The sequence below is a fragment of the Aspergillus pseudotamarii genome, assembly GCF_009193445.1.
Source record: "Aspergillus pseudotamarii strain CBS 117625 unplaced genomic scaffold BDV38scaffold_6, whole genome shotgun sequence".
Lineage (NCBI taxonomy): Eukaryota > Fungi > Ascomycota > Eurotiomycetes > Eurotiales > Aspergillaceae > Aspergillus > Aspergillus pseudotamarii.
This window is the reverse complement of record NW_022475020.1, coordinates 314387-340895: the sequence shown is the minus strand read 5'-3', so window position 1 is coordinate 340895 and position 26509 is coordinate 314387. Positions and strand designations below refer to the sequence as shown.

The following is a 26509-nucleotide window of genomic DNA, read 5'->3' as shown; positions in this document are numbered from 1 at the left end:
AATTTCTATTAATCTAACCATGAGTTTCTTCCTAATGTCGCGTACGGGAAAGAATATTGTGGGACTAGTGGAGGTGTTCGTGGTATCACTTCCTTCCTAAGCAGATAGATGCTAATACAGGCAGTGATCGCTTGCCACAATCGACCTGTCGCCATGTATCCACAGACGATCTTTTCGCAACCTGCTACGGGGCACAAATGTCAGTGGGGCGCAGTACTTTTAACTGTTGGTATTAGAAATACCCAAGTCGGTACCGAGGGCTGTGTAGATCAAAGTCCTGGATAAGAACAGGCTCTTGTACAATTCCCGAAAAGCCACGTAACCCCCGGAGGAGAGATATATTCCTATATAGTGAGTTGGATATTTTAGTATATTTTGCTGAGGTGGCAGGCGGGTTACTGCTAGGTACTAGATACTCGTATTGTTCAGGGCTGCTGCTTGGGTAAACCCATGTCACTTCATGCATATCAGATGTGCCTAGAAAACCTGTGGATGTGATCATCTAATGTTGTATAGAATAATAGAATATCTTAACGTACACCCTAATATCTCCTTTTATCATGTATTAATGTTGAGACACTGTGGCTCATTGAGCCTCGAGAGGTGAGTGTTCATGAATTGTGCGTAGCAGGAACAAGCCACAATCTAGCCAGCCTCAATTTAGAGGAGTTGCTGTTGCGTGGTTGAGACCCTACCCAAACCCTATCTGATTCCCTGAGATTGGCGATTATATAGGAAAGGTATAGAAAACGGATTGGTCTTACCATTGGTGGGCTCTAGTCGGATTAGCGCTGGTACTATCGAGCTGATGGACGGCTCAGCTTAATAAAGAAAAATTGCTCGAGACAGGTGGGATGCCTCGGGTTTGGCAATGAAGTACAGCTAGTCTGGTATTTCATTCTGGCGTTTGCTTTGGGCAGTTGTAAAGTACACAGAACCCATATCTTTGGAACTAATAGGTGGAGAGCACGTAGATTCTGTATCTCGAGGGTGTCGCTCTGATCATTCTCTATGTGCTGTGGGCTCGATGGTGGTTCCTCTTCATAAACATCTTTTCTCTGGATGAGTACACTTCCGATCAGATAATTTTTGGGACGCTGAGGAATTTGTTAGACGATTATGCGTTGTGCGTGGCGTCTTTTGTTGGATTAGAATGGCTGTCTTTGTTGTCTCGGTGTATGGGGATTTGATCATTTGATATTATCTTCCGCTGTACCTATTATTAAAAAGAACTGCATAGCAGTTGTGGCTCTTAATAGTCTTTGGGAAGGAAGTCGATCATATCTTGCTCCGGTGGGTTTAGATCAGAAATCAGATGGCCTGAAAATTAGGGGACCCAACGATTTCAATATGATAAAAGGACTATGAAAGACTGGAAACATTGTGATACAATCAAATAAAACGCCAGATTAATCTGTATGTCGCCAACGGAGAACATGTAGTTGAGCCCCAGAAGTGAAAGAACCCGACACTGCGCCAGCACTTAGACCATCGCTAGATTGCTGTTGTCTACCTGCAGATTTGAAGAGTTATCAATGAGGAACGATTCGATCTATATATTGACCATCCTGCGCTCCTCAGGGCTAGCACAGCTGGCTTTGTGCTCCTGCCAATGGCGGCGCTGGCACTCCTACACAGGATCAGTCATGGACTTAAACCAGAGATTGGGGGCTGGATTGTGCTTGCTCTTACCTTGTCACAGTAGTAGGCAACATAGCATCTTGCGCATTGGACTAGGTCGTGTTCGATATCAGCCTTAACCTGTCCACACTGAAAGCAGCTGCGACAATGCCATCAGCACACAATACTACCTCCCCACAACCTATCCGAAGAATGATGACCTACCTTGGCTCCTGATAGTTGCGTGGCACACCGGCCTGGTAATGGTCTAGAGCCGCGAGAAACTGAGCCCGACCGGGAGTACGGAACCCTTCGTCGAATGATGGCGACACAAACTGTGAGTTGCAATGAACCTGCGGGACCAGGTCCTTCAGGTGTTGGAGATCCTCAGGCCTGATTCTGGCCCCAGCACGCATCATGAGCGCTCCCAGGACGATCGTCCTATATTTTGCGGTGGAAGGGACTGATTGACCGTTCTCCTGGGTGCGTGAAGTAGCAAAGAGCCTGTAGCCAAGGTTGTCAGTGTCTAGTTTCGCGCGGACATAGGGCAGGATATCGTTCTCCAGCTCGCGTTTGTACTCCTCTGTCCTGTAGAACGCGCGTGCAGCCTCACCAGCCAGCATATCGGTCTGGTGCACCATTGAGCTCATTGAGTATTCCCAGTCGTTGGTTTCAAATCCCAGGGATGCTGCCAGGCAACAGGCGACATCCAGATCCTGATCGCCCTCGAAAAGGCCTATCGATGAACAGGGGTCAGTCAAGCTGTAGCTTCACGGCAAGGTGATAGTAGTTGGTGGCAAGACTTACGCCAACCCCAGCGACCCATGGTGGTATTCTTGGGAAATTGAATGAGAGACGTCAGTCCACAGCGCCAGTAGCTTTCAAAGGTTTTTGGTCTCTGGGGATGTGGCTGATGTGCTTGATATGTCAACATATGAGGGTATTTGATAGTACTCAATCGGGCAGGTAGGGAGAGAGCGATGAGTGAGATCGGGATCATGAGAGAAGAAAATAGACGAAAAGAGAGGAAGTGAGGAAAAGAAGAGGGTGAGCCAGTTTGTCTGGCTCAAACAAAACCCACAGACAAAGAATAACAAAGAACCCATGACAGTGAATATGCATCCTCCCGCTCCTTTTGGATTCACTTGGAGACGTGATTCCCGCAAGCAGTACAGCAGTCAGCACTACCACACCAGAATAGCTAAAGTTTCATATGTAGGATATCTCACAGTGCTGGCTATATGTAGGGTTAGTGGGAAGACATAATATCGACAATAAAAAAAGGAATGTATCCCTTGGCAGGATATATAATGTCCGAAACATAGACAGCAGCGCAATATGACCACAAGGAGAAGGCAGCGCTTCCAGGAAGGCCTGCCAGGCTGGTTCGCTCTGCGGACTATTTGAGCGACCTCTTTCCTGAGCTGACATGCCGAACATAGACTTTGGGATACTGTCTCATTCTAGAACTACGAGTACCTAGTAGACTGATTCAATGATTTCACGCTGTCACCTCCTTGTTTAGAAAAGGTGCAGAATTTGCCTACCGACTCTCTGGCGAACATTCCACAAGCGGTAATCCGGCTCTGTTAAGGGTCTCTGCCGACTGGAACCCTAAACGTTTAACAGCTTAACTTTATCTCAAGGGCAGGGCCGCAGGGGGATATCGGGCCGCCCAGATAATTGCCAAAGCCCTACTATAGGGTCGCAACCCGACCGAGTTCGGGGATTTGACGCGACTTCTCCTCTTATCACTGGGCCGATTTTGCTCGAATCATCCGCACATGTGTTGTTATCGGGCTTAGCAGTGAGTGGGTTTGGAGACATTACATTAGCTCACGGTATTGAATTGACCACTTTTCTAAATATTATGATGTTGCTAGCATAGGTGCTCGAGACCCACCGCTAAAACCAAGTCCCAGACTCGCAACAGCGTCGAAATAGTAAGCGACAAAATTATAGTATATAGTACAAAGGCTGCTTGGCAAGAATGGTGTGGACTTTTGGCCTTAGGTCAAGCTTTACTAGCGGTGTGTTGCTAGAACCCAGCACAGTGGGCGGAATTATCAACATATGAGGACATTTTGCAGGTTTGTTTAATGTCCATGGAAAGCCGATTGGGCTCAGAAACCTGGTAATTTGGAGTAAATCGCTCCACGGATATTCACTGGAGCCACACGTTCATAGCCGTATATGGCATTTGTCTTGCTGGGCGAAGTTGACTATACTCAAAGGGGAACGTGCTATTGAAGGAGAATCGAGAAACTAAGTATTAGCATTAAAATATACGAGCGATCCGTTATCTCTCAGAACTACTAGTATCTACAAAAGATATAGAAGATATATAGACCAGTGGATCTGGTAAATAATAAACCATAGTGCATAGTGAGGTAGTGATATATGATGGGAGCGAACTGTGTGAACATACCGAAAGTTGGGTTTTCCTATGTTGACAATGCCCCATGCCTTGATGCCTCAGGCTATAAAGGAGATATTGGATGTTCTAAACAGGATTAGCGCTAGAAATAGGTCACGTGGATAACGATCGCATCGCCATCGACGGACAAACAAGTTCGAGGTCAATGAACCGACCATTTCGACCATTTTACAATGCGAGCCCTTCCGATTCCGGGGTTTGTTCACCCCTGGGGCTACCATGCCTCCCCTTTAGTCCCCCGTTCTCCCCCGTATTCTGAAAAGTAAATATACACACAATATGTGAGAATAAGATGTTCTCACCAAGTACTACCCACCACGTATCATCATCCTCCCAACGCCTCTCCAGACTTCGCTCCCAGCTAGACCAACCACCAAAGATGGCCCCGAATCTGGCGTCATGGCACTTCAAACTGCCCGTCACATGAGCCCATTCTCTATGCGATGCGACAGGTGTGGCGAATACAACAAATGACTTGAGTAGAACTGCCATTCCATCCCAATATACCGCTTCTACATTTGGTGCACTTGCTAATCGGCCGAATTCACGTTCAGGTCTGACCCCAAACAAACGGACTGCAAGCGCGAGCGCGACGTCAAACCATGATTTCAAGCACTGGCGCGAAGGGAGTCTAGCGAGGGAGATCGGGGAAGAGCAGAGCACTTAGACTGGTTAGAGCGAGATGTGGGCCAGCCAACGTGATGGCGTATCTGGAATAGAAAATACTAGATGGCACGTGTATGTGGTATGCCCCGGGTTGACCACCAAGAAATACGTGCTGCGGAACGGGGAATTGGATTTTGAAGAGGCTGCTGGATATAATGTGTAGTAAACTTCCGATCTACTCAAAGGTATCTATTTCCAGGCAGTACTAAGCCAACGAGGCCCTCAGACCTACAGGGGTAAGCTAACAGCTACGGGATAGTCATACGCGTAGTGATAAGCAAGGTTGATTTATCCGTAACAGACTATTTAATATGCGTTTCCTATGCTTCATTGATAATCTCATAAAGAGTGACAGGAAAAAGGAAAGAATGGGCAGCAATGCTGGTGGAGTTCCTATCGTCTTTATTGAGTAGGTCAGCACTATTCGTTCCAGTATGAAGCTTAGCCTTAGTATAGTTTACTGCCCGTCCGAAATCCTGTTTCTTAAGGTGGTTGGCTCATTGGTGGCTGATCTAAACCGCCACTATAAATTAGATTGTCTCATGACAGTTCTTCAAGCACCGGTATTGGCTATTATTGTGGATCACTGCTATTAGCTATGAAATCGAACCAAAGGCTGGAACGAGCACCAGACTTTTTAGATAATCTGATGTGATAAGGTGACATGGAGATGCAGAAAATCACAGGAAATCAACCACCCCGGACACATTACTCAAACCAGGTAGCTCCTCCGACAAACCAAGGGCGAGAGGAGACGTTTCAGTTAGAAGGTGAAATCATGCAGCATGCAGTGCCATGGTGCCTTGGCCATGGACCAATTGAAATAATGGGATAACCTGTCAGGTGGAACTTTTGACAGTAGACCATACTAGTGGGCAAACCCCGCACGACATACGCTTGCTTATAAGAAGCCACATATTGGGCTGGTCGTGTTTCGTTTCTAAATTCGTACTGGAGACCAGAAGATGCGTCCGCCAGCCACGGTGTAGCACCATGACTCTACCCTTGTTTTGGACCGGGCTGTTTACTACCGTCAGCTACCTGGTCGCCAGGAGCATCTATCGCCTTTACTTTCACCCTCTTAGCAAGTTTCCCGGGCCAAAGCTAGCTGCTCTGACACATCTGTATGAATTCTACTACGATGTCGTTAAAGGTGGGAAGTATCTCTGGGAGGTGCAGAGAATGCACGATCAGTATGGTAGGTGCCTCGGCCAGGGGGTTCTTTAAGCTATACACATGTCTAACAACAGAATGAAAAGGCCCCATTGTGAGAATCAATCCTCGTGAGCTTCATATCAAGGATCCATATTATTTTGACCCTATCTATACCTCAAAAGGGCAGGCGAAAGATCCTTATATAGTCCGAACATTTGCTACTCCCCTGTCTACCGCCGCCACAGTCGAACATGATCGTCACCGCTACCGCCGAGAATTAATGAACCCATTCTTCTCAAAGCGGTCTGTAATGGGTATGGATCATATTGTCCAGGATAAAGTCGAGAAAGTATGCCAGCGACTCACGCAGGCGCACGAAACGGGAAGCGTGGTCTCTCTGGACGACATATTCGCTGCTTTAACGGCAGATGTTATCTCACACTATGCATACGGGGAGAGTCTGGGGTTTCTAGATACAAAGGATCTGAAAAATGAGTTCCGAGACGCTGTTGCTTCTGCGGGATTCTTGTGTCACTTCGCACGTTTCTTCTTCTTCGTGCAGATGGTTGCGGATGCCGTCCCAGGACTGGTAGAATGGGCGCAGCCGAGTTCAAAGGGACTGTGGGAAGCTAAACGCATGATAGAACAGATGGCCAAATCTGCTCTGGAAACAGACCAGGGGAAGGATGCCAATTCGAGGAAAACAATTTTTGATGCCCTCTGTGCCGAGTCAGTGCGACCGGAGGAAAGGACGGTTCCAAGGGTCCGGGATGAGGCCATGGTTGTTTTCGGTGCAGGTACGGAGACGACAGCAAGAGTGTTGACAACCGGGTCCTACTACCTCTACCGAGATGGACCACGTCTAGAGAAATTACGAGCGGAGCTAAAGACGGTCATATTGGACTCGACCGGCCACGCCTCTCTAGCTCAGCTAGAAGCTTTGCCATATCTAGTATGCCTCTTTCAAAATAGCTCGAGAGTATTGATAGGGAACACTGATATCATGTGCCCCAGACCGCGGTTATAAACGAGTCTCTCCGCATGGCGCATAGCGTAACGCTGCGATTGCCGCGGATTTCGCCAACAGCACTGGCATATAAGGGCTATACTATTCCTCCAGGGGTAAGCTGCCCAGAGCCTATGGAACTGCTGTGATCTAACACGATATATTTAGACACCAGTCAGCCAGTCAATATATTTCATGCATATCGACCCGACTATCTTCCCTAACCCAGAAGTCTTCAATCCTGAACGGTGGTTAGAAGCATCGAGCAGGGGTGAACGACTGACCAAATTCTTGGTTCCTTTCTCGAAAGGCTCCAGAATTTGCCTGGGGATGAAGTAAGTCCTCCAGTCATTAATGGGTATCACATAAAACTGACTTTCACAGCCTAGCATACTCTGAGCTGTACCAGATGTTCGCTGCCTTAGTTCGTCGCTTTGACCTTGAGATCTACAACACACCACCAGAGAGCATGCGTATAACGCGAGACTTCATGATCGGATTGCCAGATTCGGATGCCCTCAAAGTGCATAGTCTGGTCACTAATGCTCTGTGACTAATATATGCGATCACTGAGGGTTTAAGAGAAATGTTTCCTTTAGGCACGCGTTTTTCAAGTCAACCAAAGTACCGTAGTATACCATGCGACCAGTTGCATACCGAAAGCATATCTTCAAATAACCTGATCTGGGGTTTAATTCATATTATTCTTTCTTTTGTGTGTATTTCTTCATGATCATGTCAATCAATCAATCAATCAATCAAGATTCTATTAACCTGTTCGAGCCTAACTATTGTACATCTAGCTATGCAGGTGCTTCAAAAGAGCCTAGAATCTAAGCGTAAAACGCCATATGCCCACAAGGAAGTAATTGAAAGCTTTTATCACAACTAGACCTGTCCGCCACCTAACAGTCTGCTGAATCCTATCTTTCCAATCCCCATCCTGCGTCTCTGGCCCCTTCTAGTGTCTTCTGGTACGTAGATACTGGTGCGCGTGCTGAGAGGGTTTGACCACATCCTCCCTGGTGTGACCGTTTACGCGTCATCTTCCACATCTGTCCCCCTTTTGTAGTGACCAGGTTGCTCGACGTCTCAAAACTGACTGAGCAATCCTGTTTGGTGCATAAATTCGGCGACGTAGCGCATCGCCTGCAGATGGGATAGAATCCTGTTGTAGTCCATCTTCTTCATGAACATGCCTAAGCATTACGGATACACCGTGGAAAATTATATAGCCTGGATCCAGAGTAACACCGAATACCCCTAGAATACATTAGCATCAGCAGAGAGTCACTTCGTGTACAGGTATCGATTTTCTCGTGCTTGATGGAGGATTTCAACACCTGTGACAAGGCCAGGAGCGCTATATGTCCTATCTCAATATAGAATACCTGAAGGCGAGATATATAGACTCCGCTCCGAAGCTCATTAACTTAATAGAAACACGGCGGCACATGACCCTTGGCCTTTCATCTTGCAATATATTCATCCAATGAAGCAGTTGCTAGGAGACTGATTCAACAGTGGATATTATATACCGGGTAATATTAAATAACCAATGACCAGGATCCACGACCATTCTACAAGCCTTGGATTGCCGAATATTTCGAATTAAGCCAGGTCCTGCTTTTTACCCTTTATCGCGGCCCTGCATGTTAAATTACCCCAGGCATAATTGCTTAAATAATTAACACGAACGTGGTGGGCCTTGGAAAAAAAGAAGGGTCAAACATGCGGTCCCTTTGTCTGCTGGACGACCCTGCGCGATCCCTGAGCATCTTCTGATCTGGCCAAGCATTACACGTTATCTCATCCCAAATATCACCTAAGCTATGACGTACTCAGAAGTGTACAACAGCTGTCGAGTCAAGTAGCCCATTTTCATAACATGGTCGTGTCACACAACATCTGATATGCGTGCCTTATTGGCCACATAGGCGGGGATGGGTAGCCTTAACCAATTGATACGTATCCTGCCCCAGACCGCTATGTAGTAAAAAAGCAGTAAGAAGCTACAGGAGTCTTGGTTGTTCTTGTGCCTTCCGTATCCTCAGGCATGTCTTGCATTGGAAGAAAGTATCGGAAATGGTTATTTCTAGGTTGCTGTTGCCCTTTGACCCAGCTGTTGAAGGGTATAGCCCTTGGCGGGACCACGACTAAGAGCCGACATATAGCGTCCACCTCGATGGAATAAGCTCTATGCGGTTCAAAATAGTATTCGAGCCTGATGTATCGAGGGGCGATCCTTAAATTTTACCCACAAGTCTGATAAGCAACTGCAGTGTGTAAGATTTAAGTTCTCGTATGGCTCCGCATCGCCGGATTGCTTAAAAAAGGGTTACTTTTACTATAATTCATTCTAGATACCGTGATTACCAAGGGGTATTTAGCAAGCAGAAGAGTAACTCACCCTACCTTAGCCTACCAAGGAAAGGTTAGGCCTCCAGCATAGATCATGGTTTCTTAAAAGTCACCAATAGCAATCTCACAGTTCACACACAGTCATCAGTGTAGAAAGGATGATCCTTGTACGAGGTTACATACTCCCTAAAAGGATCCTAGCCAAGGCCTGCTGGTGACGTGTGATTTAACAATATATACTGTCTTGTGTGTACTTTCAAATGGCCACGTTAAATACAAAAGGACCGGCTTACCGTAAATTTTAAGTAGAACTCGAATCGCGCAACAATGAATCCAGGTCTTGAGATCCCAAATATTATCTTTCTCATCGCCTTTGGTGTGGGAGGGTGTGCCTGGTTGAGGTACCTAAAGGTTCGAACTATTGGTTCGCGTGTGATACTATTTGTTGTTGACATCGCTCAGCGTCCTTTGCCTCGCACGCCACCAATTGTATCGCTTACAGTCCGTGTTCTCCCCCGTCCATTGCCTGTGCTTGTATAACCTTCATATAGCGGGACGAGAGGAAGAACAGCCTCGTCGAAGCATTGGAAAGGAAAATTAAACAACATGGTCCAGTGATTGGGTTGCATAGAGACGGGAGAGTATGTTCATTCCTTAGGTATTACTGATATATACTTTCAAATACTCACAACCCTGCAGGTTGAATACCTTGTGTCCGATGAACTAACCCCAAGAGTCCTAACAGATGAGGCAACGTTTAGCTTTGAGCTTGGGATAGCGAAGGTTGGCCTATTTTATAAACACATCAAAACTAATCACAAGATAAGTACAGTTGCTAAAATGTTCCCTAGATCTTGAATCTTGAATTTCTACCCAAGTTGTTCGGCAATTCCATTTTCCAGGATATCGACTCTGTGGTTAACACTCTCTTGACAAAACATTTGGACACGATGATTCATCGCGGTAGAGTATTCATGCTCGCCTATCTGCCCCAATCTAACCCTGAAGTAGTGTCTCCTATATTCGAAAGAAATGCAGCCGAGATCTTAAAATGCCATTTAGGAGATCCCGTCAACTTGCTACCTCACCTGCAGAGAACAGTCGCAGAGGCAATGATGACAATAACTTTTGGCGATGAATGTACCTCAACCCGACACTTTACTTTAATGAGGCTAACTATCATCTAAAGGACATATTACCATCGTTCGAGAGAGACACTGTAGTTGACACTGCTGAAGGCGTTGCAGAGCTGATAGGGACCTTTCGGAGCCGCTCGATGCTAGCCCAATATTTCCCCATCCTATGGCAAAAAGTAACATGGTACGTTTAAGAAACTCACTTTGGTCACCGACACAAGTAACCCCAGACCAGTATAAAGGTTGTGATATACACGATCGTGATTCGGTTCGGGATCGCCTTTGGACCTCTCATCTGGAAGCAGATATCGGCCGCTTTACAGGACTCCAGCAAGAAGCCTTCTAAGAACGATGTAAGAGAACACTTTTATCATGATATTCATCATCTATTACGGCATACATTAACTTCTCATTATCAAGGTATCTCTGCTTCGAATCCTGGTTCAAACAAGTGCAGCCACGAATGGCCACATAACCTTCAGATCCCGACTTTGGATATTCGGACTAGTTGTCATGTTCATTTTCGCCTCTGTACATCAGACGTGAGCACCCCCACAGCTTTGTTCATACGTACGCTAATTAATAAACGCCAGTGTCTCAATCACAATGTGGACAGTATTCCAATTAGCGCTGCACCCCGAATATCAAGACATCATACGACAGGAAATCCACGATCTCACCAGCCGCGACACTTCACCGATCCCTATCTCCGAGCTCGACATGCAAACGCTCAGGAAGGCTTCACGCACGGACTCCTTTATCCGCGAAGTCCTCCGGATGAAAGGTGACGCCGTGAACCTAGTACGAATGGCGCGCAAGGATGTCCAATTAGGAGACTACATCGTTCCCAAAGGTGCGTTGATACGTAAACTCTCCACATACAGGCTCCTAAGACAGGTGGCAGGGTCCCTCATCTTACCACTGGTATCATTATCCAATCGGTCCCCGCGTTATAATGAAGGAGATCCGAAGAAATTCGATGGTATACGCTGGGTAGAGAAGCAGAAAGCGGCTTCCACTACTGATCCCGGCCATCTTTCATTCGGGCTGGGCAGGTGGGCTTGTCCGGGGAGGTTTCTGGCCGTTGCCGGTATGTTCTGGAGAGGATTGGAGTCGATGGGGAAATGCTGATCTTGCTTTTGCAGAAATCAAATTGGCGGTTTTCGCACTGCTTGCGGATACCCGTTTGGAACTTGTTGGTGGGAGATACGATGTAGCTGACAAGTTCAATATAACTGGTAATCCGCCTGAAGGGAAATTAGTGTTTAAGAGGATTAACGCTTGTTGAAACGAAAGGTGGTCTATATGTTTGTGCCTTTATCTGGGTAATAGGATGGTTGTGCATCAATGTGGATTTTGTCGAAATGCTTGTGGCCAAGGTTGATACTGTGCGAGTGCCACTCCCAAGATAGTCTGGCAGCTAAAGAATATGCTGTTGATGTAGAATATGTCGATGGCGTTTATTGAGTTTTTCTATAATGATCTATTAAATCAATTACAATCTATGCTATTTAGTTCTATACAATAAGTCTGTTATATAGTGGGCAGAAGCTATATTCAATATTCAAAAAGAACATATTCAAAATAGGTTAACCTTCACAATCCTTCTTTGTATGTTGACTATATTATTAGACTAATTCAAGAACCAGAGAATTAGAGACATGTTATAGCAAAACTTGAAGAAACGGGCCTGTACGAAGAGCGCCGGTCTCATTGCAAGGATCAGGAGTTAAAAGTCGAAGACACAAGCTCCATTAACCAGCTATCAAAAAGGTTATCATCTCCAAAGAATGAAGCATCCGGCATACGAATCCCATTGATATCGTGTGGAGAAGGCTCAACAGAGCCTATATCATCGGAGCCCAGCTGCGCTTCCCATTCAGGGCGAACAGATCGAAGAATCTCGACAGACCGAGAAAAGATGTCCCCATTAGGATAACTGCTATTGTTAATGCCAACAACGGCAGGAACTTGCTCTAGAACATTGACGAGCCGATCCAAAATAGAAAGGGGATTTGCAGTCTGTTGAACATGATTCTTATCCCAGTTTGGAGCATCGAGTGTTGCAAGGCGGTAGAGGGCGAGAAGGCAGCGAGAGATCTGGGAAAAAATAGCGAAAGTGAACGAAACATATTCTGCTGGGGGTATCATCAGAAAAATATTGAACCACGAATTAATAGATGTGAGAGCCTGATAAAGATGGTCTTGTTGGGATGTTTTGACATCGCTGGGAGTGAAAGATAAGAAGGAGGCGGTGATTTCGAGCTCATTACTATAAAGATGGAGTAAAACCACTGGCTGGGGAGTTAGCTTCGGGTGAAACGTAGGGATGAAGAATATAAGGCGTAAAGTGCGTACCGTCTTTCGGTGAAGATCTGAATATTTCAACCTTCACGTCAGAGAACAGGGCGGTTGCGTCTTCAGCGAGTCCAACAGCTCCGGGTGTATCATTCAACCATGCCCACTGAGCTCTTTTTTTCTCAACTATGAGACGCATTCGAACCAGTTGGACCAGGATCTCATCGTTGGCACATTGCTTTTGTTCGTCTAGAATTTGCAAGGATTCCTCCAAATGTGGTGTCCATCGAAATATTTCGATCTGTTGAAGAAATGAAGATATTCTGTTCAGATAGGTCAAAGAAATATTCGTGTTGTCCTGGGAATGTATTCACCATACATCGATGTCACCAGGTAGCAACCCAGTGCTGCTCTGCGCTCTTCCATAGTACGAGGTGTGGAAGGTCGCGGGCACTGGTTAAGATTGAAGGTCGATGTCGTTACTTGGACTGGTTTGTTCAGACCAAGGTCAAAGACCAATGATGTCGCAAGATGTGTGAAGACAGATAGAAAAGGCTTTGGATGGAATTGGTGGAACTGATAGCTCGCCCTTTTGCTCAAGAGTCAGACCATGAACTTCTTCGGATATTGATATGGCCATCTTACCAGCCAATAAATGTGAGCAGTCCTAATAAAAGATCAATACTTTTATCAGATTGAACTACGATCTCCTGTGCTACTATTTGACGTATTCTAAGACCAAGATCATGTTGACGAGCGGTGGACTTGGTACTGATGGCCATGACACAAAGCCAAAGAAAAGGTCGCTCTTTGTGAAGTTGCACAGCACTCTTTTCGGAGGGAATGTAAACGAATGGAAAGTATTGTAACTTAAACGTCCGGAAGTGATTGAGGCATTCTTCTGACTCATGTGAGGTGAGCTCACTTATACCTGGTGAGCATATTGAGCCTATCGTAGCTGGTGTACATGTGTTATTTTGGTCCCCATCGGGGTGGTTTAAGGGATATCCATGTTCCGAAGTTGGTACCGGATCATTCTTCTGGTTGATGCCTTGCTTTGAAGAGGCCTTTGCATCATTCATCAGAGATACGAGGTAGTCTATCTTTTCTTCCAGTCGATTTGCTTTCGAGGTAGCGGCAGGCTTTTTCGTAATTCCTCGCCGTCGTACCGTCTTTGCCGGTGTACATTCTTTCTTCGTTTGATGGCACCTGGCGAGATCAGTCTCAATGCTTGCTTGCTACTATAGTAATTAGGGTGTTCGGCCTACCGTTGACACGGGCCGCCCGCGGCGCGAACAACGCATTTGCGCTTGGACTGGGCGCAGGTGGCGCAAGAATAGCCATATGCAGCTGGCTTGCCAGCCACAGAGGGAGGTTTCGGATCCATGGAGAGAGATAGGAGTTCCCCTTCAAAAGCTACGTGGAAAGACTTTATACCGCATCCTTTCCCCAGACTACTGATTTAATCCACGTCACATCGGATCTATGATCTTCCGCGCCCATGACTTGAATCACGTGCAACTGGTATTTAGCCCTGGACTGGAATGGAATCTCTGGTCTGAATGGTAGTAAATAGCCCAAAAAAATCTATTTCAGGCCGTGGGCAAGTAAAATTAGATGAGTTGTGATATTGTTGTATCAATAATTTGAACAACTGGTAGTAAGAGCCTGGTAATGCAGGTGGGGGAGGGTTATCTACGACATTTATATATCCTTTCACGACGAATTCAAACAAAGTTGTGAACAGAATGAATTGACCGAATCAAGCCTTTGAAATTGCCTTCTTCTTCCGAATGTCCTTCCAGCCCATGAAGCAAGAAAAGAAAAAGCATCCGCAAGCCGTTCCAGTCGTCAAATAAAAAACTCTATCGACGCTCTTGGCGTAGGCCAGAACTACTCCTGCTAGTTGCGATTCGGGGACGTATGAGCGGAACTCGGTGGCTCCTGCATGGCTAATTGTCTGAGGATCCACAGAAGGGGCATATGTGGGAATCAGTGTTGAAAGGCTGTTGGTGAATATAGTATCTGAGAAGCTGAGGAATATGGCGCCCGCAAGGGTTTGACTGAACATCACCAATGCAGTGGCTATAGGGATCTGTGAAGGTGGAAGCTCATTCTGGACCGCAATAACGGGCTTGGATGAAAGTTAGCGCCATCGGATTTCGCAAGAAACATAATGTCGTTTGCGGACTTACTATCTGCACGCCCAAGCTACGAGATGCCCCGAGAAGGATCTGGTATCCGACCCATTTCCCTGTTGATGTATGAGGTGCCAATGTTGACAGCAGACCATTGGACACCGCCGTGAGTGATGCAGAACAAAGCATTACCGGGAGATAGTAGCCAACTCTTTCAACTAGACACAAAGTTAACGAATAGAGTGGAGGTGAAAAGAGCCTGAAACCTACTAATCTTGCCCGAAATAACGGCGCCGCATAAATGAGCAAGAATACTGGGGAGAAGATGGACACCGCTGATTAATGGGCTGTCGTTTTTCACCCCCTGGAAATACTGAGGAAGATACCATAACACACAAAAGACCTGAGCCATGAGTAGTCCGTAGGATAGGCTGCTTGACCATATGATCCTTTTGCGAATCATCGAAAATGGTATCATAGCGTTATCTCCCTGCCTGTAATCCCAGAGAAGAAAAACAATAAACGTGGCACCGGCTCCGCAGAAAAGTCCGATCACCTGGGAGCTATGCCAAGTATATCGATTACCACCATATTGAAGCGCGAGCAGTAGTTGGATTGCGGATGAAGCAAACAGAGCAAAGCCAATAAGATCCAGCTGACCTGGTAAAACTCGGATAGCGGTGGTGAATTTCTGATTAGGAAGAACCTCGGGGATCTTGACAAAGGCGAGCATGATTGCAACTAAGCCTCCAACTGGAAGATTGATGTAGAAGCCTGTGATGTAAGTATTAGCCTGAGAATTCCCTTCCATATGCTTTCTGAACGTACACCACCGCCATGATGTATGCTCCGTCAGTGCACCTCCAATCAGTGGACCAGCTGCCAAGCCCACCTGCGAAACTTCAATGTAAATCAGTATGGATACAAGAGCCCTAGGATAGGTGAGCGCTTACCTCCCATAACAAGGCCTATCATTGTGGGGCGCTTAGACATGGGTACGCATCCAGAGACTATCATGAAAGCTCCATTCAAGATGCCCGCGCCACCCATTCCAGCGACGGCTCGTCCAACAATCAACATTTTTGACGAGGTAGAGATAGCACATAGTAGAGAACCTAGCTCAAACACGAAAAAGAAGCCAACAAAGGTCCACTATCGAAAGTATTGGATTAGCAGAGAAAAGAGATACAATGGTGAGAAGAAAATGGAGAAGGTTACCTTTGTGCTAAGGTTCATATAAACTCTGCCTGTGAGAGGTTGAAGAGCGGCACTTTAAAGACTTAGTCTACATACGAAGAAATACAATCTGAGAATAGTACACACCTGGCAAGTTGATATGCGCTTCCATACCAACCAACGTCGGCAAGGGAATGAAATTCGCTCGTGATTCGAGGAATTGCCTGTCCTTCTTGATTAGCAAAGAGCTGCACTTCAGCATATCTGTGTTGACTGACCGTCGAAACAATTGACGTATCCAACAGCATCAGAAGGCATACGAGTGCGACGGCAGTGATGATAGTGAAAAGTTTGAACCCGGTTACCCACTCCTCCTTCTGCGTGTTCGGGCTAGATGCCGCTATCACTTCCAAATCAGTAGCCAGCTCTGGCTTGCAAATAATATATTCTTTGTCTTCCTCACGGAGATTTTGAGTTTGTGTTTTGTCTGAAGACGCGGTTCTGCGGGATGACATTTCCATATCAGTCGGACAACGAAAATGTCACCTTTAAATGTTTGAAATTGTAACTATGAATGTTGATCTTGTAGACTATATTAAGTGGGAGTCAGGGGAGGGAATAGAGAAAGGTGGAGGGTATTTATTGTCATTTATAGTACCAGTTGACTCAGACCAATGCTCTGTGGATTTTGGTGCGTGCGGAATTCAGCGAAGCCCGCAACCCCGAAACCCGCATCGCAGTGTGTTTATTGCTCTACTCAGGTCTTGCTTACTTGTCTTCGGGGGCAATCTTCTTCCAATTAGCTGGGGAAAGCATATTAGGGATGGTAGACTGGATATGTACCCTCTGGCCAATATTCCCATGCAGACAACTCTTGAAAATAGCCATGGTTGCGTGAAGCCGGGCGAAATGCTACTTGTCCATGGTCGGCTTGGGTCAGGGTACACAACCTTACTAAAAATGCTGTCAAACAACCGTACAGGATATGATCAAATATCCGGTGACATCTCATTCGGCAGCATGACGCATGAAGAGGCAGCGAATTACCGCGGCCAAATTATCATGAATTGGAGGAAGAAGTTTTTCTTTCCAACCCTCAGTGTGGGTGATACTATGTTGTTCGCCACCCGATCCAAGGTCCCTTCCCACCTCCCAGATGGAGTATCCTCAGCACAGCAATATAGTGCTGAAACTGTTGATTTTTACTAGAGTCCCTAGCTATGCTACACACAAAAGATACGAAGATCGGAACTGAACATATTAGGGGTGTTTCTGGTGGTGACAGGAAGCGTGTTTCAATACACGGAGTGCCTGGCCTCTCGAGCATCAATCTATTGCTGGGACAACAGTACCCGAGGCCTTAATGCAAGCAACGCAGCTCGTCGCTTTCTGGAAATACTGGATGTATTGGCTCAACCCCGTGACGTATCTGGTTGGGAGTATCCTCACGTTCACTATTTTCGACGTTAATATTGTTTGCTCGGGGGAAGAGCTTGCTGTGTTTGATCCCCCCGCCAATATGACTTGCAGTGACTACCTTGCAGCGTTTCTTCGCGAAACGGGCGCCAATCTGGTTAACCCAGACGACTCTGCGGACTGTCGGGCATGTCAGTATACAAAGGGTAGCGACTACCTCCGCACTATTAATTTAAACGATTGGTACTACGGATGGAGAGCCGCTGCGATCATTGTTCTTTTCGTCCTTAGTTCCTTCAGTCTTTTGTATGTGTTCATGAACCTGAAGACAAAAACCTCCAAGAGAGCAGAGTGAAAAGAGGGACGGACAGAGTCATTTGTATTTCGACTGATGATCTGACGCTATTCTACTCAATAGAGCAACAGAAGGAACGTGTATGGAACCGTTGGTGGAACGGGGTGGATGGTGTTTTTTTCCCTTTTTTCTCTGTTTTTTTTTTCTTTTGGTTTCTTCTGATCGTTTCCTCATTCGCCCCAAGAAAGCAGTTATATATTCAGACGTAATAGTTAGACCGTATACACTAAAATGCACTTATTATTTCCATCATTCCTGTGTATTATCTCTTATCCCCTATATTTTTGTCATTCTATATATAAATGCAAGAACTAGACGAACCTCGAAAAGAGTATATCCTCCAGGCTAATAATCTGCCACCGCCACAGACTTGCATCGACCGTGAAAGCTCCGTCCGATGAAAGATCCTCTCTCAGGCCAGAGTTAACTCCCCGAGATGGTGAAAAGAGCCCATCCGTCGAACTCACATTCCCAAATCTCAATTAACCTAGCGTCGGAGAACATATCCGCACCGTCTGATGAAGATCGGCATACTGGCTGGTCTAGCAAGACCTTTGAAGAAGAAGAAGATGCATGATTTTGGCCCCAGCCGCCGGGCTTTGCATTAGGACTGGAGCGGCAGAGCTCTACGATTTCTGGCCGTGTGAATTGCTGGTTAAAATGGGTGGAACCGACATATATGTCATAGAGCATCTGAGCTAGTCGACTACATACAAGGAAAAAGAATAAAGAATGTGTCCCTGTCATGGATTATGCTAGATATGAACCAACATACCATCGCTCTATTGGCAATTGGAATGGAACTCGGGATACGATTCTCGGTTTGGGGGCTCCTTTGTTGATCATCAGAACGGATTCAAGCAAGCCCCCAAAATTTGCACGGAAGCCATGAAAGCTATTTTGCTATAAAAAGATAAAATAGAACACTAAAAATGGTTTGAATACAATGACTGTATCGACTAAGGATGAAGAAATATGGCTGTAAATATACTGGGATCATTTTCGTTCCTGATGAAAGCTCGGTGGATAGAACATAATAGTCAAGGCAAAAAAAGGTGCCTGCTGCTAAACCCCCAAACCCTGTCCCTGCCACTCTTAATACCCTTTCCTATGTTCCTCATCCGTCCTTTGGCCATCAACCGGTGCCCAAGACCACAACTCCCGCAGATGCGTCACGGTAGACACCATCAATATCACTCCTATCAGGGAGGACACGACTAATCCTACCGGAAAAGCGACCAAACATATATATCGACCAAAACTTCCCTGGATATCATGGGGATCTGGCACAGTCTTCCATGCCAGCAACAATATTCGATAGAGTTCCGTCAAGATCCAGTATCCTTCTACGGGTTCTAAAACCAAGAGGATGAGATGAATAATGAAAAGGCGGCATGCATCTTTCTTTGTATGCAGATATCCTTTCTTTTCAAGCCACGAGATTGCGCGCGGTGGAGGCTCTAGTCTTGAACGATGATTTATTGTCGACTCGTCCCACCAGGACGCGTAGATCCAGATGAGGATCCAGTGCCAGCTATAATATACTAGCCAGTACAGCACATACTGGTTGAAGGTGCAATCGTCGCAGTTCGAGTACATGGCTCTTTAAAGGATATATGTGATATAAACCTTGCTTTGGGTGTGGAGTAGACGGGAGGAATCCAAGGTAAATTTCAGAAAGATGGTGATGATGATGATGGTGAGAGACACGCCACCTTTTATGTCGGGGCGCCATCACGTGGGTGATTATCCCTGTCGTTTGATGTAGCATCGCTTTGCTGCCGAGCACCAATGGTCAGTTCAAGTAGGTGTTGGTGTCGAATTCAAAAAGTTGCTCATGAGGTTGTTCCACCGTTATCTCATAATAAACCTCCGCCATATAGTCTGGTTACCACAGACTCAAAGCCATTATATGTATTCCAATAGTGGCTACTAATACATAGCCGCAACGACTGGATGCAATATTCACAGCACTATTAGGTACCCATGCAAGAGTCTGGTTGCCTTGTTGAAGATTCAGAGCGTGGGTTGAATTGCCACTGTCAAATTGCCCAGAAAAGGTAACCGTAAAATTAACTTTCAAGTCCTCATCACGACCAGCGTATGATTGATATTGAGTTGAATTCATATCAACCGAACCAGAAAACTTGAGCTCCAAAGTGGTGTTCGTGACAGACCCTTGCATCACCGTCGTGGCTGGCCAGTGCATATCTGTATCATGCGAAGTACAGCTCTCCGCTTGGAGACGGAACAAACCATCGGAATCACTGATCCGAGGATTCAGGTCAGCAACTGTTGTAGCGTTGAAGTCGACAGCACCCGCTGTTGTCATATTAGTTGAGACATTCATGATCATTGTGTCTGACGCTTCGGTGCGAGAAGCTGAACCTCTAGTTGTGACGATGCCAAAGAGATCAGGCTCTGAAGAGCACAAGTCTCCTTCCCACTTGATCTGCGTATAGGATGTGTGGATTTCGCTCACAGCCTTGGTAGATTCCCATGCCTTGAACCCTATGATGAAAGGGTTCTCAGGTCCAGTCGGGTAGGGAGGCTGTGGCCCTATCCACGCATATCCTAGCAACCGGAGTTGCTTCGTACTTTGACATTGGTTTGCACTCGTCATATTGTATGACAGATACCCTTCTCCTTGGAAGTATGACCCGTCGTATATGGTTGGGCTGTCGGTCGAGTACGCGCCGCTTTGTGATGTCCAATTCCACGCATGTCTAGGGACAAGATATGTCGTGCTAAGTGCATTGCTTGTACCTCCACTTCCACACCCTGAAGAACTTGAGCTGTCGTCACTTCCACCGCTGCCGCTATCGTTGTTCCCATCGCTGCTACTGTCACTATTGCTGTCGCTGTCATGGCCCCCTCCCCCACCTCTCCTAGCGACGACTTCCCCGTGGAAGCTGGCAAGCAGAAGGAGGAACCAGGCGAGAAACACGTGAGACACCATTGGAACTAGTCCAATCTATAGATACTACTGTGCACAGTATGGTGCTGCAGGGTAGAGGAAAAAATCCTATCGTCCCCACCGACGGGAGATTAAGAAATTATATGGTTTTGAGAACACCCGAATTTAGAATGCCAAGTGCATGTCCTCGTATTACTTGATCAGGCTGGACACTGCAGTGTGTGCCATTGGTGGAACAGGTTCTCTGGAAGATTATCAAAGTTCAAACTAAGCATAGCTTCTCCTTGGCGGGCTCTGGTAATTAAGAGTGAGGATGTGAGGTTGTAGAAATGTAGGCCTCAAATTTATAGATAGGGAACTTCATTAATAATGATTATAAGAAACATACTCTACTAAGGGTTGATGCTGGCAAAGCCACGTGTAATACATACGATATACGGACGACAGATAAAACACAATATCTTCATTAATGTGGCGCATACAAACAATGTTAACCTGATCTACAGAAAATTACCTAGATTGGCCAATTCGGGTCATATGACTCAGCATTCTCCTGGCGCTAGACTGAATCAAGATTTGAAGTCTTGAAAGAACGGGCAATGGGGGCTCGAGTGATCTTAATGAAGGTTGGTGTTAGGGTTAAACCTCCATGGTCCAGTGTTTCTCAGCACGGGTTGATCCGAAACCCCCTTGTTAAATTGGGAGCCTTTTCTTCGAACCTGTTATATAATCTAAATCATGGACCTCTCAATGGAAGACTGCGAGATCTGGTTAGCGAAAAAAGTGTTACTTTCTATAAAAATTTGTCTTGCCGTCTATTTTCAAATGATATCTGTCTAGCATCGTCAAGGTTGTTTCACTCAACGCTCTTCAACTCGAACCTTCTTGGGCACCCGCAATCGGTTACGAGGATGTAGTTCATGCGACGGCCATAGAGGTTCAAAGAGCTCCGCCAAGGCAGGGCTTCACTCTCAATAACCTGATGCCGAAAGCCATGTCTACTGTGTGGGTATACTCGTTAGCTAAGATAGTACAAACGGTCAATCTCGTACTCTAGAGGTAAATAAAAGTCATATCCTGGGTATTGAAATGAAGCCCTATTATTAACACCTTATGATTGTATGTCTTGGACTGACTGATAGGTCAATAACTTAGATCAGTCAAATTTGTATAGTATCCACATCTAAACATTGACAATTGATTTTCGTGCTTAATATTCAGCTTCATGGAAGCATCCCAGTTACCGGATGTGCTCAAACTCAAAAGGAAAAAAGCGGATAACTATGGATGATCGTTATTGGCCCTAACCAACATTCCATCGCGCGATGGTTTTGAAGAAGCGCACACTTTATTTCCACCACGGACCAATGACGTACACGACTCGCTTGACTTGTCCACACTTGACTTCATATTGCTGATGGTCCGCGGAGATAGCTATGCTGCTGAGACTCTTGATGCGTCGATCTGAATCGTTCTGCACTGCTGCTGGTCAATTACTATATCCAAATTCGGGAGGTGTATACTTTGGCTGATGGAAGTTTTTGCTGGTCCTTAAATCTGCGATCTGTGCAGGTATAAGTATTTATACACGTTCCATATCTACGCTTAAACATGCTTTTGGTGCCTGTTTGTGTATGATTAGTATTTCATTGAAGTGCTTGAGTTGCAATGTCAGCTTTCCACAAATAATAATAGAGCAGGAGAAGTATATAACTCACATGCTGTCAATTTTCACGAAGTGAAACATTTGCTAAGTGAAGATCTAGCTATCGTGCCGCAAAGTGATTCCCACAAGGGAGCCCTCCAGCTCGCCAAAATGGATCCGACTTTTGATCCTACCAAAGAGACGCTGAACCTACTAGTTAGCTCAGGTGTCGCAAAAGCACGATTACCCTGGCCAGACTTACTTCTCAAATCGTTTCTTGCCGGGGCTTTCCTATCCATCGGTGCTCTTTTCAGCCTAATCGTTGCGGGAGGCTCTCCCTCTTTGCGCGCCGATAATCCTGGACTTGCTACACTGTTATCCAGCTTTGCCTTTCCAACTGGCTTCGTCATTCTCACCATCGTCAATACCGAGCTCTTCACAGCCAATGTGTTTGTATTGATACTAACCACGTTCATGCGGAGGACCACGTGGCTCGACCTTCTACGAAACCTAGTCTTATCCTATGTCTTCAACCTAGCTGGCTGCCTATTCGTGGCGGGCTTTCTCTGTTGGTGGTCTGATACCCTATCTACAGATACACTGAAGAGTTTCGCAGTCACGCAAGCCGAGGGCCGGGTCAACGTGCAATGGTCCGTCAACTTTCTAAGAGGGGTTGGATGCAACTGGCTCGTGGGGTTGGCGATTTTCCTCTCAATATCGTGCAAAGATAAGGTGTCGAAGATCTACGCCATTTGGATTCCGATATGGACTTTCGTTGCAGTTGGCTACCAGCATTGCATTGCGAACTTTTTCCTCGTGCCGATTGGGATGTTCTACGGGACGAACTTTGGTGTTGGCAAGTTTATTTACCAGAGTGTGATTCCCGTTACACTGGGTGATATTGTTGGCGGTGCTGTTCTTGATGGGGTGTTTATTTGGTTTTTGTATGGGCATAGGATTATGAAAAAGCGGGCGGATGGGGAGAACGATAGGAGGGACCAGCTCCCGTCTTGATATGAGGTTCTATTGAGGAGATCATTCTGCGGTTTATGAATGTGCAAGAATTATTACGTGTGGAATTTTATACTGATTTCATTAATCTCATGGCTAACATTTCACTTGCTCAATTGCAGCAACAGAGGGGGATGAATAGCAGATAATGAAATACATTACAGCTTGCTGCTAGAAGAAGCAGCCTTTGGAATCCCAAACTTTGAAATATCCTCCTTAGTCTTTCCGTCTATTGCTAGTTCAGCCAGCGCGCGACCAAAGGCAGGGGCAAACTTAAAGGCATGTGCAGCGCCCAAGCCCACGATTATATCCTTATTGTTTTCCAGGGGACTGATGATGAACTGTCGATCTGGTGTGATCGTATACTGACAAGTCACTGTGCGAAGCGGCTGGCGTTCCTTGTCGGGTATAAAGCTCCCCATGAATGAGGAGAGCTGCTCGAACAACTGGGGCGATGGTACATAGGTCCGTTGCTCAGGAGTCATGAAGTTGTTCGAAGAATCACGACCGGCTTTGATCGTCGGCTCGCCATAAGATGGGAACCCATAGAAAGCTGGATCGCCGCCCCAGATCCATACGGGGAATCGGTCTGGCTGGAAAGCAGCTGGATCGGTGGGCTTGAAGTAGGTTACTTGTTCCTGCATCACTGACAGAGGAATGTGCACTCCCAAGGGCGCGAGTAGCTTATTCGTCCACGCATCGGTGGTGAGAATCACCTTCGCTGCGTAGAATTCTCCCTTCGGTGTCTGGATAGTGACTCCTCCCGCCTTCTTCGGAATCACACGATCGACAGGAGTATTCTCCTTCAGGACTGCACCATTCGAACGTGCCAAATACTGCATGGCAGCAACTGTTTTGGAAGCATGGGCTATACCCGTATCGGCCGTGTACACTGCATCGACCGTGTCGGGGATGTCGAACTGGGGCCAGCGCGTTTTCACTTCAGTGGCATTCAGAATCTCGTGGGGTAAGTTCGTGATATCCAGAGTCTTGATTAAACTTTCGAATGGTGAGGCATTATCCCGAGGGACGAAAACGAGACCACCGGTGATGGTAAGCAGCTTTTGGCCGGTCGCTTTTTCCAATTCAGCCCAGTCCTTATAGGCCGACTGAGCAAGCTTGACATATTCGGGTAAGGCGTTGGAAGTTCTAACAATGCGCGATGTGTCGTGCGAGGCCCCGTGTACGTGCCCAAATTCGAACTGTTCAAATGCGATGACTTTCTTTCCTTTCTGTGCGGCTTGGTAGGCTGCTGCACTTCCGAGGACACCAAGTCCGACAACTGCTACGTCGTATTGCTCCATTTGGAATCGTAATTCGCCAGTAATAATTTCTGCCCTTCTGGTAGTAGCTTTGGCATGTCATGCTTCCAATTTATATTCGTCTGTGTCGGTACACACGGAACGAAAGCCGCTCACGTGGTTCTTGAGGAAGGGTTCCAGGCCTTCATTGATTGACTTTGGCCAGCAGGAAGAGTAAAATTAAATTGAAGTGATTCTATTGATCAATTATATGCATTTCATGTACGGTGAAGTGGTCTGACATAAAGTCGAGCATACATTTGCCTCACATCGTCCTCTCCTCCAAATGAATAGAAGATACTAGTAGATCTACTAGCTACTGGACCCACTATATTCGACCGCCAATCAACTCTGATCCGTTAAGCATAGTTGCTACCACGTTTGACTGTTCAAGGGAGTAAGTTGTTACTGGAATATGTCGCAGTCAGTTGACCCGGGGCAACATCCGGGCCCAGTGTTCAACCCCGCTATAGTATCGGGTCGATCACCCGTCGTTATCAAAATCCACTCAACACGGGCCGCTTCCGTCTCGAGTACATGGTACTACCATTGGACGAAAGGGTATCACTCGGAGATCCCTAGCACTAAAACCTTGCGTACTCGGATATGATCCGTGTCAGAGTAGGTGGTCGGGTTTGCCGCTGTTTTGCTGGGTGGTTATTCATGTATTATTTTTGCGTCGGACACATTCTCGGTACTTAGTATAAATGCAAGTCAGGTACACAGGTACCGCAGGTCAATGTATCGAGGCTCGTCTGGAGCGATGAGCAAAGCGTTGCCATATTCTGGCTGGAGGTATTTGATGGAGCATTCGAGGCCGCTATGCATCTTGCTAGTGGGGAATACGATGCGAAAGTCCGCCAGAGGAGTGGATAGAAGTATCTGAAGGAGTTGATGTTCATTTCGAGCGTACTTAAACCGATTAGATGCCGATATATAGATGTCATGAGTACTAGTGGTCAATTGTGTTATTGCGGTAGGGAGAAGTGCAACAATAGAAAAATACAAACGTTCATAAAATCGGGAGCATGGAATAAATTTAAAAGATCCAACAGGTGTGGTAACATAATCAGAATCACTATTGCACGCCGTGTTATCCCAGGTCATAGGTCATGAACATAGGAGCCGGAGGGCCTATTGACAGATGGTGCACAGAGCACATATAAACTTTGTCTCATCCATTACCACCCCAAAAAAGGTGTGGATGGTTTAGCAAAGTATCGTACAAGATGCAACGGCAAAATTAGCCTCCACCACAAGCTACTCTGTCAATACCCCTTCCAGTTCGTTCATCGCGAATATGGTAGCCAATACCGAGGTTAAGCCACTCCTATCTGTCTCCCATCCTGTGGGACCTGGGCTACCAAGTCCCTCGCAGTAATCAAGCCTTTCCAAGCCTCAGTCCGTATTTAACCGGATGAAATGATCAGTACGTTTAAGCCCTGGGAGCCGTTGAGTCAATCGTTCCAAGGCACCATTGTTGAACTGCGGTTCATTATCAAAACGTATTTCTTCTACTTGAGGAAAGGCAGTCTGTAGTTGATAACACGTAACTCAGTTTATGTCGATGGAAGGCTAGTCGAGAGGACGTTGTTTAGCACTTACTGGGATCTGATCGAGAACCTGATCCATTTCATCTGGTGTTAATCCAGCCTTCCCTACACAACAGTAGTCGAATATCAGTGTCTTAATGCCATGCGACTCTAATCGAGGGATATGACATTCCCAATTTTGACTTTCTTTATTCTCAATCATCATATGGAGACATAGACAAGTGAGTCTTGGAAATCGTATTCCGCGTAGCATTGCATCGTAATGAGAGATGCTATGGTCTTTTATGACACACATTAGTGCTTGCTCGACAAAATTGG

General features: G+C 46.2%; 10 protein-coding genes across 10 annotated transcripts; 4 read left to right on the top strand and 6 right to left on the bottom strand.

Moving 5' to 3' along the window:
• Window positions 1-1552: 1552 nt before the first annotated feature.
• Window positions 1553-2446, bottom strand: BDV38DRAFT_278662 (zinc finger MYND domain-containing protein; the record flags this gene model as incomplete). Its single annotated transcript, XM_032058799.1, has 4 exons — window positions 1553-1630; window positions 1693-1780; window positions 1846-2356; window positions 2428-2446. The coding sequence occupies 4 exons, from the start codon at window positions 2444-2446 to the stop codon at window positions 1553-1555; spliced, it is 696 nt and encodes a 231-aa protein (XP_031917942.1).
• Window positions 2447-4223: 1777 nt separating this feature from the next.
• Window positions 4224-5044, bottom strand: BDV38DRAFT_236583 (uncharacterized protein; the record flags this gene model as incomplete). The annotated part of the gene is made up of 2 exons (XM_032053473.1): window positions 4983-5044; window positions 4224-4908 (listed from the first exon to the last, which is right to left on the bottom strand). Exon 2 carries the CDS (start codon window positions 4547-4549, stop codon window positions 4226-4228), a length of 324 nt encoding a protein of 107 aa, XP_031917941.1. The 5' UTR covers window positions 4550-4908; window positions 4983-5044.
• A 672-nt stretch (window positions 5045-5716) lies between these two features.
• BDV38DRAFT_278661 (cytochrome P450) lies at window positions 5717-7437 on the top strand (the record flags this gene model as incomplete). Its single annotated transcript, XM_032058798.1, has 5 exons — window positions 5717-5921; window positions 5983-6830; window positions 6893-7000; window positions 7053-7219; window positions 7269-7437. 5 exons carry the CDS (start codon window positions 5717-5719, stop codon window positions 7435-7437), a joined length of 1497 nt encoding a protein of 498 aa, XP_031917940.1.
• A 3550-nt stretch (window positions 7438-10987) lies between these two features.
• BDV38DRAFT_268160 (cytochrome P450) lies at window positions 10988-11669 on the top strand (the record flags this gene model as incomplete). Its single annotated transcript, XM_032056721.1, has 2 exons — window positions 10988-11471; window positions 11527-11669. The coding sequence occupies 2 exons, from the start codon at window positions 10988-10990 to the stop codon at window positions 11667-11669; spliced, it is 627 nt and encodes a 208-aa protein (XP_031917939.1).
• Window positions 11670-12103: 434 nt separating this feature from the next.
• BDV38DRAFT_278659 (Zn(II)2Cys6 transcription factor domain-containing protein) lies at window positions 12104-14066 on the bottom strand (the record flags this gene model as incomplete). Its single annotated transcript, XM_032058797.1, has 5 exons — window positions 12104-12675; window positions 12740-13002; window positions 13059-13268; window positions 13325-13888; window positions 13948-14066. 5 exons carry the CDS (start codon window positions 14064-14066, stop codon window positions 12104-12106), a joined length of 1728 nt encoding a protein of 575 aa, XP_031917938.1.
• Window positions 14067-14441: 375 nt separating this feature from the next.
• BDV38DRAFT_268159 (MDR family MFS transporter) lies at window positions 14442-16508 on the bottom strand (the record flags this gene model as incomplete). The annotated part of the gene is made up of 9 exons (XM_032056720.1): window positions 14442-14813; window positions 14875-15035; window positions 15088-15591; window positions 15646-15717; window positions 15771-15969; window positions 16036-16087; window positions 16141-16217; window positions 16272-16393; window positions 16457-16508. The coding sequence occupies 9 exons, from the start codon at window positions 16506-16508 to the stop codon at window positions 14442-14444; spliced, it is 1611 nt and encodes a 536-aa protein (XP_031917937.1).
• An 848-nt stretch (window positions 16509-17356) lies between these two features.
• On the top strand, window positions 17357-17764 carry BDV38DRAFT_278657 (membrane bound transporter; the record flags this gene model as incomplete). Its single annotated transcript, XM_032058796.1, has 1 exon — window positions 17357-17764. The coding sequence occupies one exon, from the start codon at window positions 17357-17359 to the stop codon at window positions 17762-17764; it is 408 nt and encodes a 135-aa protein (XP_031917936.1).
• Window positions 17765-19193: 1429 nt separating this feature from the next.
• On the bottom strand, window positions 19194-20723 carry BDV38DRAFT_268158 (uncharacterized protein; the record flags this gene model as incomplete). The annotated part of the gene is made up of 4 exons (XM_032056719.1): window positions 19194-19298; window positions 19329-19393; window positions 19503-19516; window positions 19657-20723. 4 exons carry the CDS (start codon window positions 20721-20723, stop codon window positions 19194-19196), a joined length of 1251 nt encoding a protein of 416 aa, XP_031917935.1.
• Window positions 20724-22477: 1754 nt separating this feature from the next.
• BDV38DRAFT_295706 (formate/nitrite transporter family protein) lies at window positions 22478-23395 on the top strand. Its single transcript, XM_032062759.1, has one exon. It carries the CDS (start codon window positions 22498-22500, stop codon window positions 23338-23340), a length of 843 nt encoding a protein of 280 aa, XP_031917934.1. The 5' UTR covers window positions 22478-22497; the 3' UTR covers window positions 23341-23395.
• A 100-nt stretch (window positions 23396-23495) lies between these two features.
• Window positions 23496-24641, bottom strand: BDV38DRAFT_295703 (putative sarcosine oxidase; the record flags this gene model as incomplete). The annotated part of the gene is made up of 1 exon (XM_032062758.1): window positions 23496-24641. One exon carries the CDS (start codon window positions 24639-24641, stop codon window positions 23496-23498), a length of 1146 nt encoding a protein of 381 aa, XP_031917933.1.
• Window positions 24642-26509: the final 1868 nt, after the last annotated feature.